This window comes from Bison bison, unplaced genomic scaffold, assembly GCF_000754665.1.
Source record: "Bison bison bison isolate TAMUID 2011002044 unplaced genomic scaffold, Bison_UMD1.0 scf7180017864309, whole genome shotgun sequence".
NCBI lineage: Eukaryota > Metazoa > Chordata > Mammalia > Artiodactyla > Bovidae > Bison > Bison bison.
The window spans coordinates 8,206,642-8,220,715 of record NW_011494881.1 but is presented as its reverse complement, the minus strand read 5'-3'; the positions used below and the strand labels follow the sequence as shown (position 1 = coordinate 8,220,715).

At 36.3% G+C, this 14,074-nt stretch overlaps 1 protein-coding gene across 2 annotated transcripts in view; it reads right to left on the bottom strand.

The window, feature by feature from the left end:
- The window catches only part of ADK (adenosine kinase), a 550,542-nt gene that overhangs the window by 365,448 nt on the left and 171,020 nt on the right, over positions 1-14,074 (bottom strand). For both annotated transcript variants that reach the window (XM_010852351.1, XM_010852352.1), the window contains exon 4: positions 7,341-7,419. In XM_010852351.1, the coding sequence (XP_010850653.1) occupies positions 7,341-7,419 (79 nt within the window). The remainder of the gene's footprint in view (positions 1-7,340; positions 7,420-14,074) is intronic.

The following is a 14,074-nucleotide window of genomic DNA, read 5'->3' as shown; positions in this document are numbered from 1 at the left end:
GAGCAATTGATGAGACAGGCAGCTCCAAACTCTAAGAAGTATTAGAGAAAACAACAACCATCAAGAATACCAAGATATTATGTATTATAGGAATCACAGAAAAGAGGAAAGAGCAGAAGAAAATAACTGAAGACATAATGGTCAAAAACATCCTAAATTGATGAAATACATGCACCTATACATCAAAGAAGCTCAACAATGAAAGAGATCCGTACCAAGATTTGACTAAACTATCAAAAGACAAAGAATCTTAAAAGCAGAGAGAGGCAATTTGTCAAGAATAAAGGGTCCTCAATAATTGTAAAAGCTGATTTCTCATCAGAAACCATGGAGACTAGAAGGCAATGATACGACATATTTCAAGTAATGAACTGTCAACCAAGAATTCTACACAGAGCTAAACTATCCTTTAAGCGTAAAGGACAGTGCGCTCCCTGGGGGCCTGCTGGTTACGATTCCAGGCTTTCACTGTTGTGGCCCAGTTTCAATCCCTGATCAGGGAACTAAGGTCCCTCAAGCCACATGGTGCAACTAATAACTAAATAAATAAGAATAAAGGATAAATTAAGACATTCACAGATTAAAAACCAAAGTGGAAAGAAGCTGCTGATAGTAGACCTGCCCTATAAGAAATGCTGAAAGGAGTCATTCACACTGAAGTAAAAGCACATCAGGTAGTATTGGGTTGTCCAAAAAGTTTGCTCATGTTCTTCTGTAAGATGTTATGGAAATAACATACAACAATAACTTAAAAAAACATATCAAGAAATAAAAAAAAAATGATGAAGGTAATTACACAGGCAAATATAAAAACCAGTATTACTATACTTTTGGTCTGCAACTCCTCCTATAGGATTTAAAAGGTAAGTGAATTAAATAGTGACTATAAATCTATGTTAACGAGCACACAATGTATAAAGATATAATCAGTGACAATAATGTAAAGATGGAGGATAGAGATATAAAGGGGCAAAGTGTTCATACTATTGAAACTAAGTTGATACTATTTAAACTAGGTTGTTATAAGTTTAGAATGAAATTCTAATTCCCCAAAGTAACCACCAAGGAAATAACTAAAACAAATATAGAAAAGGAAAGAAGATGGGAATCAAAATGGTACACTACCAAAAAAGATACATAACAAATGAGGACTTGTCCTGAACTGTCTTTCCAAAATTCATATGTTGAAGCCCTAACCTCCAAGATTTCAAAATGCAACTGTACTTGGAGGTTAGGGCTTTAAAGATGTCATTAAGTTAAAATGAGACATTTATTATAGGCCCTAATCTGCAAGGAGATCGAACCAGTCCATCCTAAAGGAGATCAGTGCTGGGTGTTCATTGGAAGGACTGATGTTGAAGCTGAAACTCCAATACTCTGGCCACCTGATGCGAAGAGTTGACTCATTGGAAAAGACCCTGATGCTGGGAAAGACTGAGGGCAGGAGGAGAAGGGGACAACAGAGGATGAGATGGTTGGATGGCATCACCGACTTGATGGACATGGGTTTGGGTAGACTCTGGGAGTTGGTGATGGACAGGGAGGCCTGGCGTGCTGCGGATCATGGGGTCGCAAAGAGTTGGACACGACTGAGCAACTGAACTGAACTGAATCTAATCTGACTAGTGTCTTTTTGTAAGAATTAATAGAAACACACAGAGACACAAGGGGTATGCACAGAGGGGCAAATATGTGAAAAGGCAGCAAGAGAAGAAAGGACCCAAAAGAAACCAAGGAGCCAACACCTTGACCTTAAACTTCTAAGCTTCCCTGATCTGTGAGAAAGTTAAATTCTTTTTTTAAGCTGCCCAATCCATGATGTTATTATGGCAGCCAGAGCAAACCACCATAGTATTTAATTGAAATTGTATACTTTTCTTAACTCTTTATTAGATATTTAAATTTTAATAGGCCATACTGTATATTCTTAATGTACATAAATGTAAGATTTTTAAAGAGTTAAGTATACTTGAATTGAACAGATATTAACAAAATTTAGAAAAAAATTACAATAACCTGTTCCATTTTGTCCCATAAAACAAAAGAATATTTCAAATTTCTGTTTCCAATAATACTTCTCTGAACTGATTCAAAAACCATTAGAACATCTCCTTTAATGTGTGATAAAACTGGGTACAGTTAAATGTAAATTTCACTCTGACTTACAGCTCTACTGTTATCAAGGCCACATTCGTGATGTCCATCCAACATGATGACATGAAACTAAATATTCTTTGAACAAAAGCATCTGAACATGTAATACTTTAGATTTTACTTATTAGCAATAACAGACATTGAGATGTATAAGAATCCATTTCTAGCTCTGCAAAATATTTATCTACCTTGAATCTAAATGCTTGTTTTAGCATTCCAAATGTTTATTCAATCATATCCTTTGCATCGATAGATTCATTACATATACTATCCATGCCTAAGATGAACATTATTTCAAAACACTTCAAAACACAATGGTCATTGCAGTTTGGGCTGTCAAGCTGGATTCCAAGTAAGTCACAGTTTTAGTAAAGTCATTGAGAAAGTCCTATTTAAGCTAGCTGCCCTTTCAAAGTGACCTTCTATCCCTCTTGAGATAAAAAGCAGTCCTATCACACAACAATGAGTCATTTGTTTGTTGTATGAGTTTTTCTTAGCCTCTTTATGGCCTCTTCAAGTATCATCAAACACTTGTGGAGAAATGGCATATAAATTTTTGTTTTACTGTAATCTTTCTCTGCATTCTCTTCAATGTACATCAGACAAGGACATTCTTCTTGTATCACATCTTTAAAATATTATACTGCAGGACATATTTTCTAGGTCCAGCAATAATTATAGCCATCTTTTAGGCACATGTTCAAGGAGGCAATCCTCTTCCATTTTTTTAAAGTCAAAAATCACATTCAGTGCATCGGTACACTTAAAAAAACTGAAAAGTGACCAAACGTCCTCTATGAAAGTACCAATCTCATAGGTAAGCAAATCACATCACTTTTTTGTATACAACATGTGTAGGATATTTAGAAGATAAAATCTTTTTATTTTCATTAGTAAGTTTACAATGAACAGAATCTGTTAAAATTTAAATTTGCACTGTCTGTCAAATATGCAGATAAGAAAAGTCTAAAAAGTATATTTGGGCATGATATCAACAATATTATGATATCTTAATTTGTTTTATGCTGCCTGCAGTTTGATTAAAATCTTCAAAACATGTTTTAACAAATTAAATTATCTAAGAGCTAATGGAAACATTTTCCTGTTGACATGATTTGTCACATCACTTATATCAAAGTGTGATTGCTGATAAGATCTGACAGAATGAGTTCTACATCGTCAAATGTTAACCTTTACTCTCCATAGGACTTTCAGTTCTTCTTTAATAGCTGTGATGATTATTCCAAGTAACTTTGCCTTTCAATGTTTCAGCATATCTTTAATATAGCTACCATGCAAGCTATTGTTGTTAAACTACTGAATAAGGAGAAATCGACCTAAACCTGGTATTGTGTGGTGAAATTACCTTAAAGCCCTGGTAGACTTCAAGTACTTTATAAGCAAGCTATACCACAGGACACAGAACAGAAAGGGCCTCCTGACCAAATTAAGATGTTGAAATCATAGATGCATCCATCTAAAATACACACTAAGAAGCAAGGGAAAGTGTTGGAGTAGGTTAATGCTCACGTGCAAACAAGGGTAAGGACCACACCACCTGAATGTTCACACATTATCTGCCTTTAACCTCATCTGACGGATGATAATGGTATAGGTAGGAGAACAGGGCCACAGTTTGAGCAACGGGGCCTAGAGATGGGAGTCCTTGGCAGATATTATAAAACAAGGAAACTAAATCTTAGGAAATAACCTGAGTAGTCATGGCTTTATTTCCCTTTCCGAAATTATATACCTGTGAGGCCAGAAATAAGGACATAGTAAGTTTCACTAATGAGTGATCTTTCAAGGGCAGGTGTAACTGTCAGCCTAGTATTATATGATCATAATATGGTTTTTCCATCCCTTTCTAGCTGTAAGTAACACTGTTTGTTATAGCATAGCATTTTATTACCTCTTCGGCAGTCTTACAGGTTACAAACTTAGTTGCTATTTATATTTAACAAATCATATCAATATTGCCTGTTTCTCAAGCTACTTGTTTACTACTTATATTTGGCAGTCCAGTGGTTAAGACACTGTGCTTCCACTGCAGGAGACAAGGGTTTGATCCCTGGTTGGAAACTAAGATCCCAAATGGTGCACGGCACGGGCAAGGGAAAAAAAAAAAAACCTGTTTTACCTCAATCTTAAAAGCTATCAGTTTACTATCTATGAATTTCATCTATCTTTATTTTTCCTATCTTTACAGAAGAACTGAATTATTTTCAAAATACCCATTACAAAAGATCACACAGGAAACACATATTACACATGGTATGTACTAACAAAATCTATATAGAATTAAATGGTTTATGAGTACTTTGATGAGGATTGAATTCCTATTATAGAGCTCGGCCCTATTTTAGATCTACAGTTCACAGGACCTGGAAGACATTCAGTTAGCATAGTTACACTAAACTGGTATTTGTTGCCCAGTATTTGTTTCTCAGTCACCTAGAATAATAGAGAAAATGGAAGAGCAATCCAGTTGTTCTCTGAAGTGAAGGAGAACACAAATGGATAAGAAAAGAAGACGAAAGCCCAAAACCAACGAATCAAATGCACTAACAGAAAACAAAGTCTGGAACCTGTCCTGATGGGACATCTCTAGCTAGACTTTTTAAACAGCTTACAGTTCAACCTCATTCATTCATCACATTAGATTCAAGCAAGGCTTTATCAAAACCGTTCACGTTAAGGTTCTAAATACTGTATCAAATTTTACTTAAACTTTAGAAGACACAGCTTATACCAGCTACTACCAAGCACAATGATTAGTACATAGCAGATGCCAATAAATATTTACTTTACATATAAAGCAATCAATTATTTCCATTAATGACTGCCATGGAAAATCTGAAGAATTCTCCTTCTAAAGAAAAGTACTTCTATAGGAACATTTTTCAAACCTCTCTGGCTACCCCAAAGATAAATTATAATTGGGCAATTATGTAGCTGAATCATCAATCAGAAGGAAAGGAAAAGCACTCTCAAAATATTAGGGGAAATAAAAAGCCAAATAACATGTTTAACTGAAGACTAGATTGAAACAGTATTTTTAAGTGGATGAGAGCCACAAATCTGGTTGTTCTGTCCATGGATGCGTAAGTTTAGTCTGTTAACTAAGTAAAATGGGGGGAGGGGGAGAAGCCCTGCAACTCTGGTGGTTTCCAAACTTTCCCTTAAAAAGCAGTATAACTTTTTAACATGTTCATTATCTCATTAATCCTTATGACTTTCATTTGAGATATGCATTAAACTCCACATTTACAGATGAAAGGCTCATAAAAGTTGCTCATGGTTTCACAGCCAGTAAAGCAACAAAGTTTGAACTCAAACCCAGTTTAATGGATTCCCATAGCCACAAGAGCAAGCCTACGTTCTTGTTGCCTCAGTGATTGTTAAATAAGCAAAGGAAATATAAAACTTGAATAAAGTTGATACTACACCCTATAGAAGCATTTCTAGAGTCTATTTTTCAATTTATTTCTAAAAACGGTAAAACAGACATACACAAAATTTATCTTTTTAAATAATTTTTAAGCATACAGTGCAATGGCATTAGATATATTCACACTGTTGTACAACCACACTATTCACCTCTAAACTCTTCATCTTGTAAAACTGAAACTCTATGCCCAGTAAGCAATAACTCTTCATTTCCTCTTCCTGTAACCCCTAGAAATTACGTTCTACTTACCATCTCTATGCATTTGAGTGATTTGGGTGCCTTATATAGGTGGAATCATCAATATTAATACTCCTGTGACTAAGTTACTTCACATACTGTATACACTCAAGATTCATTCATATTATAGTATGCGTCAGAATTTCCTTACTTTTTAAGACTGAAAAATATACCACTGTATGCATGCACCACATTCTGTTTAGCCATTCATTCATTCACTAAAGGACATGTGGGTTGCTTCCACTTTTTAGCTATTGCGAATAATTCTGCATGAACACACATGTACATATATGTCAATACCCTGCTTTTAATTCTTTTGGGTATATAACCTGTCTCAGTGTGCTCTGCCTGATGTAACAAAATATCATAGACCAGATGGCCTGAACAATAGAAAACTTTTTCTGGAGGCTTGGAAATCTAAGATTAAGATACAGTTGATGTGGCAGCCTGAGAAGACTAATAAAAACACCTAAGTACAAAAAGTAAACTGTCTTTTTTCTGTTAACCTGAAATCACAAAATGACTACTGGAATGTTAAACAAACAAACAAACAAAATCCACTGATAAACACAAAAGATCTCATCTCCTCAGGCCACTGAACACAGCATTTTACAACCTAAAATATTTTAACACTTTAAATGATCAAATGATTAAATTTGAGCTTTGATAGTATGCAGGATAACTATAGTAAATATCTAAATTTAATAAAAGTTCAATCTTTGACAATTCTCCACTTCTTCAGCCCATAATTAAAATTGCAAGGGAAAGCATTAATCAATTAAAAAAAAAATCAAAATGACCTGAATCCATGAGAGTTAACACTTGTGACTGCAGTTAGAGGGATTCTGAGCTAGTTTACAAATCGCAGAGGTAAGAACAGAGATTTATAAAGCTCTTCCTGTTCTTCATAATTGGAACTTTAAATAGAACACTAACATTACCACTTAAAATTAGGTTACACTGGTAACTTGAAAGAGTACATGTCAAAATAAGTTTGTCCAGTTACCCACTGGAAGATGTATATAGATACAGACACAGATGCATAAACTTATACATAAATATACACAGATATATAGATATATATGTATTTATATATACTACAAGAAAACTTATAGTATCCATAAGAACATCCATTCTAAGAACTATAAGAAAGCCATCAAGTTTAATTATATTAAAAAACACTAAGAACTTTGGCAGAGTAAAAGATGTGAAAAGTCATTAAAGTATAAATGACAAATAAAAAATACTTCCAATTCCAAAAAAGGAATACTATTTATAAAATATGCAGACCTTCTACAAATCAATAACATGAAACATGATAAAATATAACCAAAGGATTCCACAAGTAATTAAGAAATATATACAAACAATAAACATTTAAAACCAACAAAAATATTCTATAGCAAACATATAGATTAAAATACTTATGAACAATGACCAAAAGTATCAAATCATTTTAAGCCAATTTCTTTTACCACCTTTAAAATAATCAACTAACCTGGGCCACTTTAATTGAATTCTGGGTAGAGCCACCAGCATGATATTCAACTTTGAATTTTTTTACAAGTTCATCAAACCTAGAAGGAAATCACAGTAGAAAAAAGTTAGCATTTGTCAGTTGTCACAATGCAAATTTTTCTGATTAGAAGCTCATTAAATTACATTTAGTGAAATTTTTGAATTACATAATTATGTTGAATAAATGAATTAAAATGCTATATGAAAACAACTTTCCTAAATTTCCATACTTAACTGTTTTCCACAAGTGTACAATTATGAGACTTTAAAATACATAGGGTGACCATAATTAGACATTAAAAACAAGGTAAAAATAAGAATTTGTAAGTTATTAAATATTTATAAGCAATGAATATTTTCCTACTTTAAATGAACTCTAAAATTCTTACAAATGTATGCCCTAATAAGTTCAAAAATTTTAAATATCATAAAGGCTACTGTTTTAAAACTTAAAGAATTACAAAACTACATGGAGTTGCATGATTCTTAGGAAAACTGCTTGGTGACAGCTTCTGTATCTGCCAAATAGAGAGGAAGAGAGAGATGATCTAAAGCTTTCATACTTCATTACTTTGGCATCTGATAAAGGAAGATATATATACTAACTACACATAGTACTTTTCATACAAGGTGATGCATGTAAATCCCTAGTATTACACTCAAAGGGCTAAGTAAACTGATTAAAATGTCTCAAATTACATGGTGTTTAATAATCTAGATGACAAGTCAATATTCCCTACTACACATTTCTAACATGTTGGATGCTGTGGGAGATAACCAGAGGGCATAGGCATAAACTTTATTTTAAAGGATTTATATGTTTTGGAGGGACAAGGATGAATATGCATGAAAAAAGAGAAAATTTAAAAATACCAAGTTATCCACAAACAAAATGTATGCAATACAGACAGCAAGGGTTACAGAAGATCAAAGAAGAGAGACTGGGATGTGAATACAGTATTCAGGAAAGATACCGGTCCTAGTGCTATTTTCACAACTTTAAAATTTTAAGCTCAGAAGGAGGTTTTTTACTCAAATGAAACTTTTCACAGAACTTCAAAATGCAAAAAGGGATAAATACAGAGATGGTTACATTAGGAATAGGGAAAACAGAGTTACTATACCCACTTCTATACTTCCAATTGCCTTCAAATCCCATCTATAAAACCCTGAGATGTCAATAAACACAACTGGCAAAGCCCAAACTGTGGACAAGGTGGCTCGGTGGTAAAGAATCCACCTGACAATGCAGGAGACACAGGAGATGCATGTTCGATCCCTGGGTGAGGAAGGGATTTCTTACCTATAGGGTAAGAAATGGCAACTCACTCCAGTATTCTAGCCTGGGAAATTCCATGGAGAGAGGAGGCTGGTGGTCACAGGAGCCAGACGTGAGGAGCACACACTAGAAAGTTTTCACAACAGTACCTGTATACCTCTAAGAAGAACTTACAAAAAACAATCTTAAAGACCCAGATAAGCACAATAGTGTGCTCACTGATCTAGAGCCAGACATCCTGGAGTGCCAAGTCAAGTGGGCCTTAGGAAGCATCATTACAAACAAAGCTAGTGGAGGTGACAGAATTCCAGCTAAGCTATTTCAAATCCTAAAAGATGATGGTGTTAAAGTGCTGCAGTCAAAATGCCAGAAAATTTGGAAAACTCAGCAGTGGCCTCAGGACTGGAAAAAGTCAGTTTTCATTCCAATCCCAAAGAAAGGCAACGCCAAAGAATATCCAAACAACTGTACAAGTGCACTCATCTCACACCCCAGCAAAGTAATGCTGAAAATTCTCCAAGCGAGGCTTCAGCAGTATGTGAACTGGGAATTTCCAGATGTTCAAGATGGATGTAGAAAAGGCAGAGAAACCAGATTATCAATTGCCAACATCCACTGGATCATAGAAACTGCAAGAGAATTCCAGAAAAATATCTACTTCTGCTTCACTGACTACGCTAAAGTCTTTGACTCTATGGATGACAACAAACTGTGGAAAATTCTTAGATGTGGGAATACCAGACCACTTGACCTGCCTCCTGACTTCCCTGGTGGCTCAGATGGTAAAGTGTCTGCCTACAATGAGGGAGACCTGCGTTCAATCCCTGAGTCGGGAAGATCCTCTGGAGAAGGAACTGGCAACCCACTCCAGTACTCTTGCCTGGAAAATTCTATGGATGGAAGAGCCTGGTAGGCTACAGTCCGTGGGGTCGCAAAGAGTCAGACACGACTGAGTGACTTCACCTTACCTTATCTTTTTGACCTGCCTCCTGAGAAATCTGTATGGAGGCCAAGAAGCAACAGTTAGAACTGGACATGGAACAGAGTGGTTCCAAATAGGGAAAGGAGTACATCAAGGCTGTATAGTGTCACCTTGATTATATAACTTATATGGAGACTTCATCATGTGAAATGCCGGCTGGATGAAGCACAAGCTGAAATCAAGACTGCAGAGAGAAATATCAATAACCTCAGATATGCAGATGACACCACCCTTATGGTAGAAAGTGAAGAGAAACTAAAGAACCTCTTGATGAAAGTGAAACAGGAGAGTGAAAAGGCCTGCTTAAAACTCAACATTCAGAAAACAAGGATCATGGCATTGGGTCCCATCACTTCATGGCAAATAGACAGAGACACAATGCAAATAGTGAGAGACTTTATTTTGGGGGGCCACAAAAGCACAGCAGATGGTGACTGCAGCCATGAAATTAAAAGATGCTTACTCCTGGGAAGAAAACCTATGACCAACCTAGACAGCATATTAAAAAGCAGAGACATTACTTTAAAGACAAAATTCAATCTAGTCAAAGTTATGGTTTTTTCAGTAGTCATGTATGGATGTGAGAGTTGAACCATAAAGAAGGCTGAGCACCAAAGAATTAATGCTTTTGAACTGTGGTGTTGGAGAAGACTCTTGAGGGTCCCTTGGACTGCAAGGAGATCAAACCAATCAATCCTAAAGGAAATCAACCCTGAATATTCACTGGAAGCTAGAGGTTAAGCTCCAATAGTCAGCCACCTGATGCAAAGAACCAACTCACTGGAAAAGACCCTGATGCTGGGTAAGATTGAAGGCAGGAGGAGAAGGGGAAGTCAAAGGATGAGATGGTTGGATGGCATCACCAACTCAATGGACATAAGTTTGAGCAAGCTCCGGGAGTCGGTAATGGACAGGGAAGCCTGGCGTGCTGTAGTCCACAGGGTTGCAAAGAGTCGGACGTGACTGAGCAACTGAACTGAATGGAATAATACTAATCTATTAGAAGGACTGATGCTAAAGCTGAAACTCCAATACTTTGGCCACCTCATGTGAAGAGTTGACTCACTGGAAAAGACCCTGATGCTGGGAGGGACTGGGGGCAGGAAGAGAAGGGACGACAGAGGATGAGATGGCTGGATGGCATCACCGACTCGATGGACATGAGTTTGAGTAAACTCCAGGAGTTGGTGACGGACAGGGAGGCCTGGAGTGCTGCAATTCATGGGGTCGCAAAGAGTCAGACACGACTGAGTGACTGAACTGAACTGAACTGAACTGAATACTTACAGGACAGAAGAAAAAGTACATAGTCCCAGATGCAGATACGTGGGAGTTGTGGTAGTCTAGGAAATGTTCTCTTCGAATTACTTTCTAAACTATTTATCAGCTAAGAATGATACTGGAGATTGGAAGAGAAAGGAAGAATCAGTGGACAAAATAAACATTAAGTGATTAATTGCTCTATCTGTCTGAGGTCATTCCACTTTCAAAAGCCAATTTATCTAAATATCAGAACCTGTGAATGTAACCTTATTTGGAAAAAAAAAAAAAGTGGGGGGTCTTGCAGGAAGTAAAGATTTGGGGATCTTGAGGAGGTAAAATCCTCCCTCTTGAATTACTCAGCTAAGTCTCAGACCCCAATGCCAGTTCTTCTTACAATGGACAAAAGAGAAGACAGAGGTGAGGATGGAGACAGAGATTGGACAAATGTGGCCAAGAGCCAAGGAATGCCAGCATCCATGAAAAGTTGGAAGAGACAAATATTCTCCACTTCAGAAGGAGTACAACTATGCTAACACCTTGATTTCAGACTTCTGCTTCCCAAGAACTTTAAGAGAATAAATTTCTGTTGAAGGCCACCCCAGTTTGTTGTTGCTACAGCAACACCATCCTTTCTCACTCTCTCAAGAATCTTTCCTTAAGTTATGTCTTACCTGCTCCATCATTAATTTCTTCCTTCCAACAACAAAGAATCAGATATAATATTTTGGTAATAACTGGGGGGTAGACTTAGTACAGACACTAAAACCACAGTAGACCAACAACAATCTGTACTGTTTACTTTGTTTTTGTTATCAATTCCCCCAGCACCATCCAAAGGAACTTTCTGTTCATAGTGAAAAGTTCTGTATCTGTGCATCCAGTCTGGCAGCCACTAGCTAGCTACTGCATGCTTGGAAGGTAGGCAGTGTGACTGATGTTTTATTTCAAATAAAAATTTAAATTTCATTTAACTTTATTAACTTACACTTGAACATCTATAGCCTCAAGGCTAGCGGCTACCTTCTAGACTATTATGGTTTAAAAAGAATACCAGCTTTTCAAGATGCTCTAGAGAAAAAGGATTACAAGACCAAATAAGCATAGGAAATTGTGTATTCTATTCTCATCTTGAAGATTCATATTGTATATCAGCATATTAAAAGCACTGAGATATCTGAAACAAAGAAACATGTTTTATTTATTGAACATACAGGATCTTAGAACCCTCTGAGGTTCTAGGGTTAGTTTCCATAGCTAACATTTATGTAATATTTACTACATGCCAGAATCAACTGTTTTAAAATTTTACCCAAATCACTTTTTTAAATGCTCAATACAAGTTTATAACATGGGTACTACCATTAGCTCCTATTTTTTTCAATTTCTTTTCAACAAATACCTACATGCTACAGTATGCAGTATTTCAAATTTTGGTCTGATAAATCCTGATGAATTCTGATAGACAAGGTATGTCCATTTCAAAATGTTTAATTTTTCATTTTGATTTTTTACTGTGTGTACGCACTGATTCTCAGTTCAATTCAGTTCAGTCACTCAGTCATGTCCGACTCTTTGCGACCCCATGAATCACAGCACGCCAGGCCTCCCTGTCCACCACCAACTCCCGGAGTTCACCCAAACTCATGTCCATCGAGTCAGTGATGCCATCCAACCATCTCATCTTCTGTGGTCCCCTTCTCCTCCTGCCCCCAATCCCTCCCAGCATCAGGGTCTTTTCCAATGAGTCAACTCTTCACATGAGGTAGCCAAAGTATTGGAGTTTCAGCTTCAGCATCAGTCCTTCCAATGAACACCCAGGACTGATCTCCTTTAGGATGGACTGGTTGGATCTCCTTGCACTGATTCTACTAAATAGTTGAACATTCTTCAACATTCAGTCTACTTCTTCAAAGTAGACTTATACTACTGACACTTTCCATATATTTCAATTGAGAAATATTAAGTAACCAAAATATATGTACAATATAACCCAAGAAAATTACAATATGTATGTGTATCCTGCAAGCAAAATTACCCAATATATATGTGTACTAAAAAGGACCTAGAAGATTACAACCAAGGTGTTAAGAGTGGTTTACTCCAAAGTAGAAGCAATTACAGACCTTATATACTTTTTTTTTATTGTGTAATAAGCATAGAAACTGTTTGTAATAAAAACATTTAAAAATCTACTTCATCTTATAATGGAAGAAAATAGCAGTTTTTCCATACAACAATACAAATAGAACTATATACAAATCAAAACACAGAGCAGAGAAGTGAGTGGTTCTGAATGAAAGAGGCAGGGGAAGAGTAACATCTGAAGTGGAATTTGACAGATATGGGAGAAAAAATATTCAGGGCTAAGGATAAAACAAAACTCTAACATATTCAGGGAAATAAGTTATACACAGACTAAAATGTAGGTAAAAATCAAAGTAGTAAAAACTGACAGAAGCGAACTCTCTCTGCCAGACTAATAAGCTTCAGTACTAGTCAGTAGGCAACTAGGAATTATTAAAATCTATTTACTGATAGTGTGAAAGGTAGATTTTATTTTTAAATGATAATAGCACTCCTCTAAGAACAAGGTAGATTAAAGGGAGGCAGACTGGGACTTTCCTGGGGATCCAGTGGCTAAGACTCCACACTCTCAATGCAGGGGGCCTAGATTCAATCCCTGGCTCAGGGAACTAGACCCCACACACAACTGCACAGCCAAATAAACAAAATATTTTTTAAAAAGAGTGGAGAGGGAAAATCACATCTTTTGAGGGCAAAAAAAAAAAAGAACAAAGAGTGAGAGAGAAAGAGAGACAGGCACATCGCAAGCCTTTGGAAAAGTTCGTAAGTCCGATGCTGAGACAAGGGGCTAGAGGGAAGTGATCAAGCTAAGGAATCATTTCCGAAGTTGAAGACATCACATGTGATAAATAACTGGAAGTAAAAGATGTGTCAGAGGGAAAACAATCCTGAGACTTCTACTTTGGATTACCAGTTGGATGGTGTTAAGAAAGGAAATACAAGAAAGAAGAAAAATCATATGGAAAAAAGGGAACTCCTAAGTATGTGATTATCAAACCTAGAAAGATTTCTGTTTAGGGAGCTAACTGCACGGAGGAAAAATTTATTTTCTTTCATCTCTTGCATGGATTGGGCACATCTTCTCTACACAATTTTCTAGTTGATA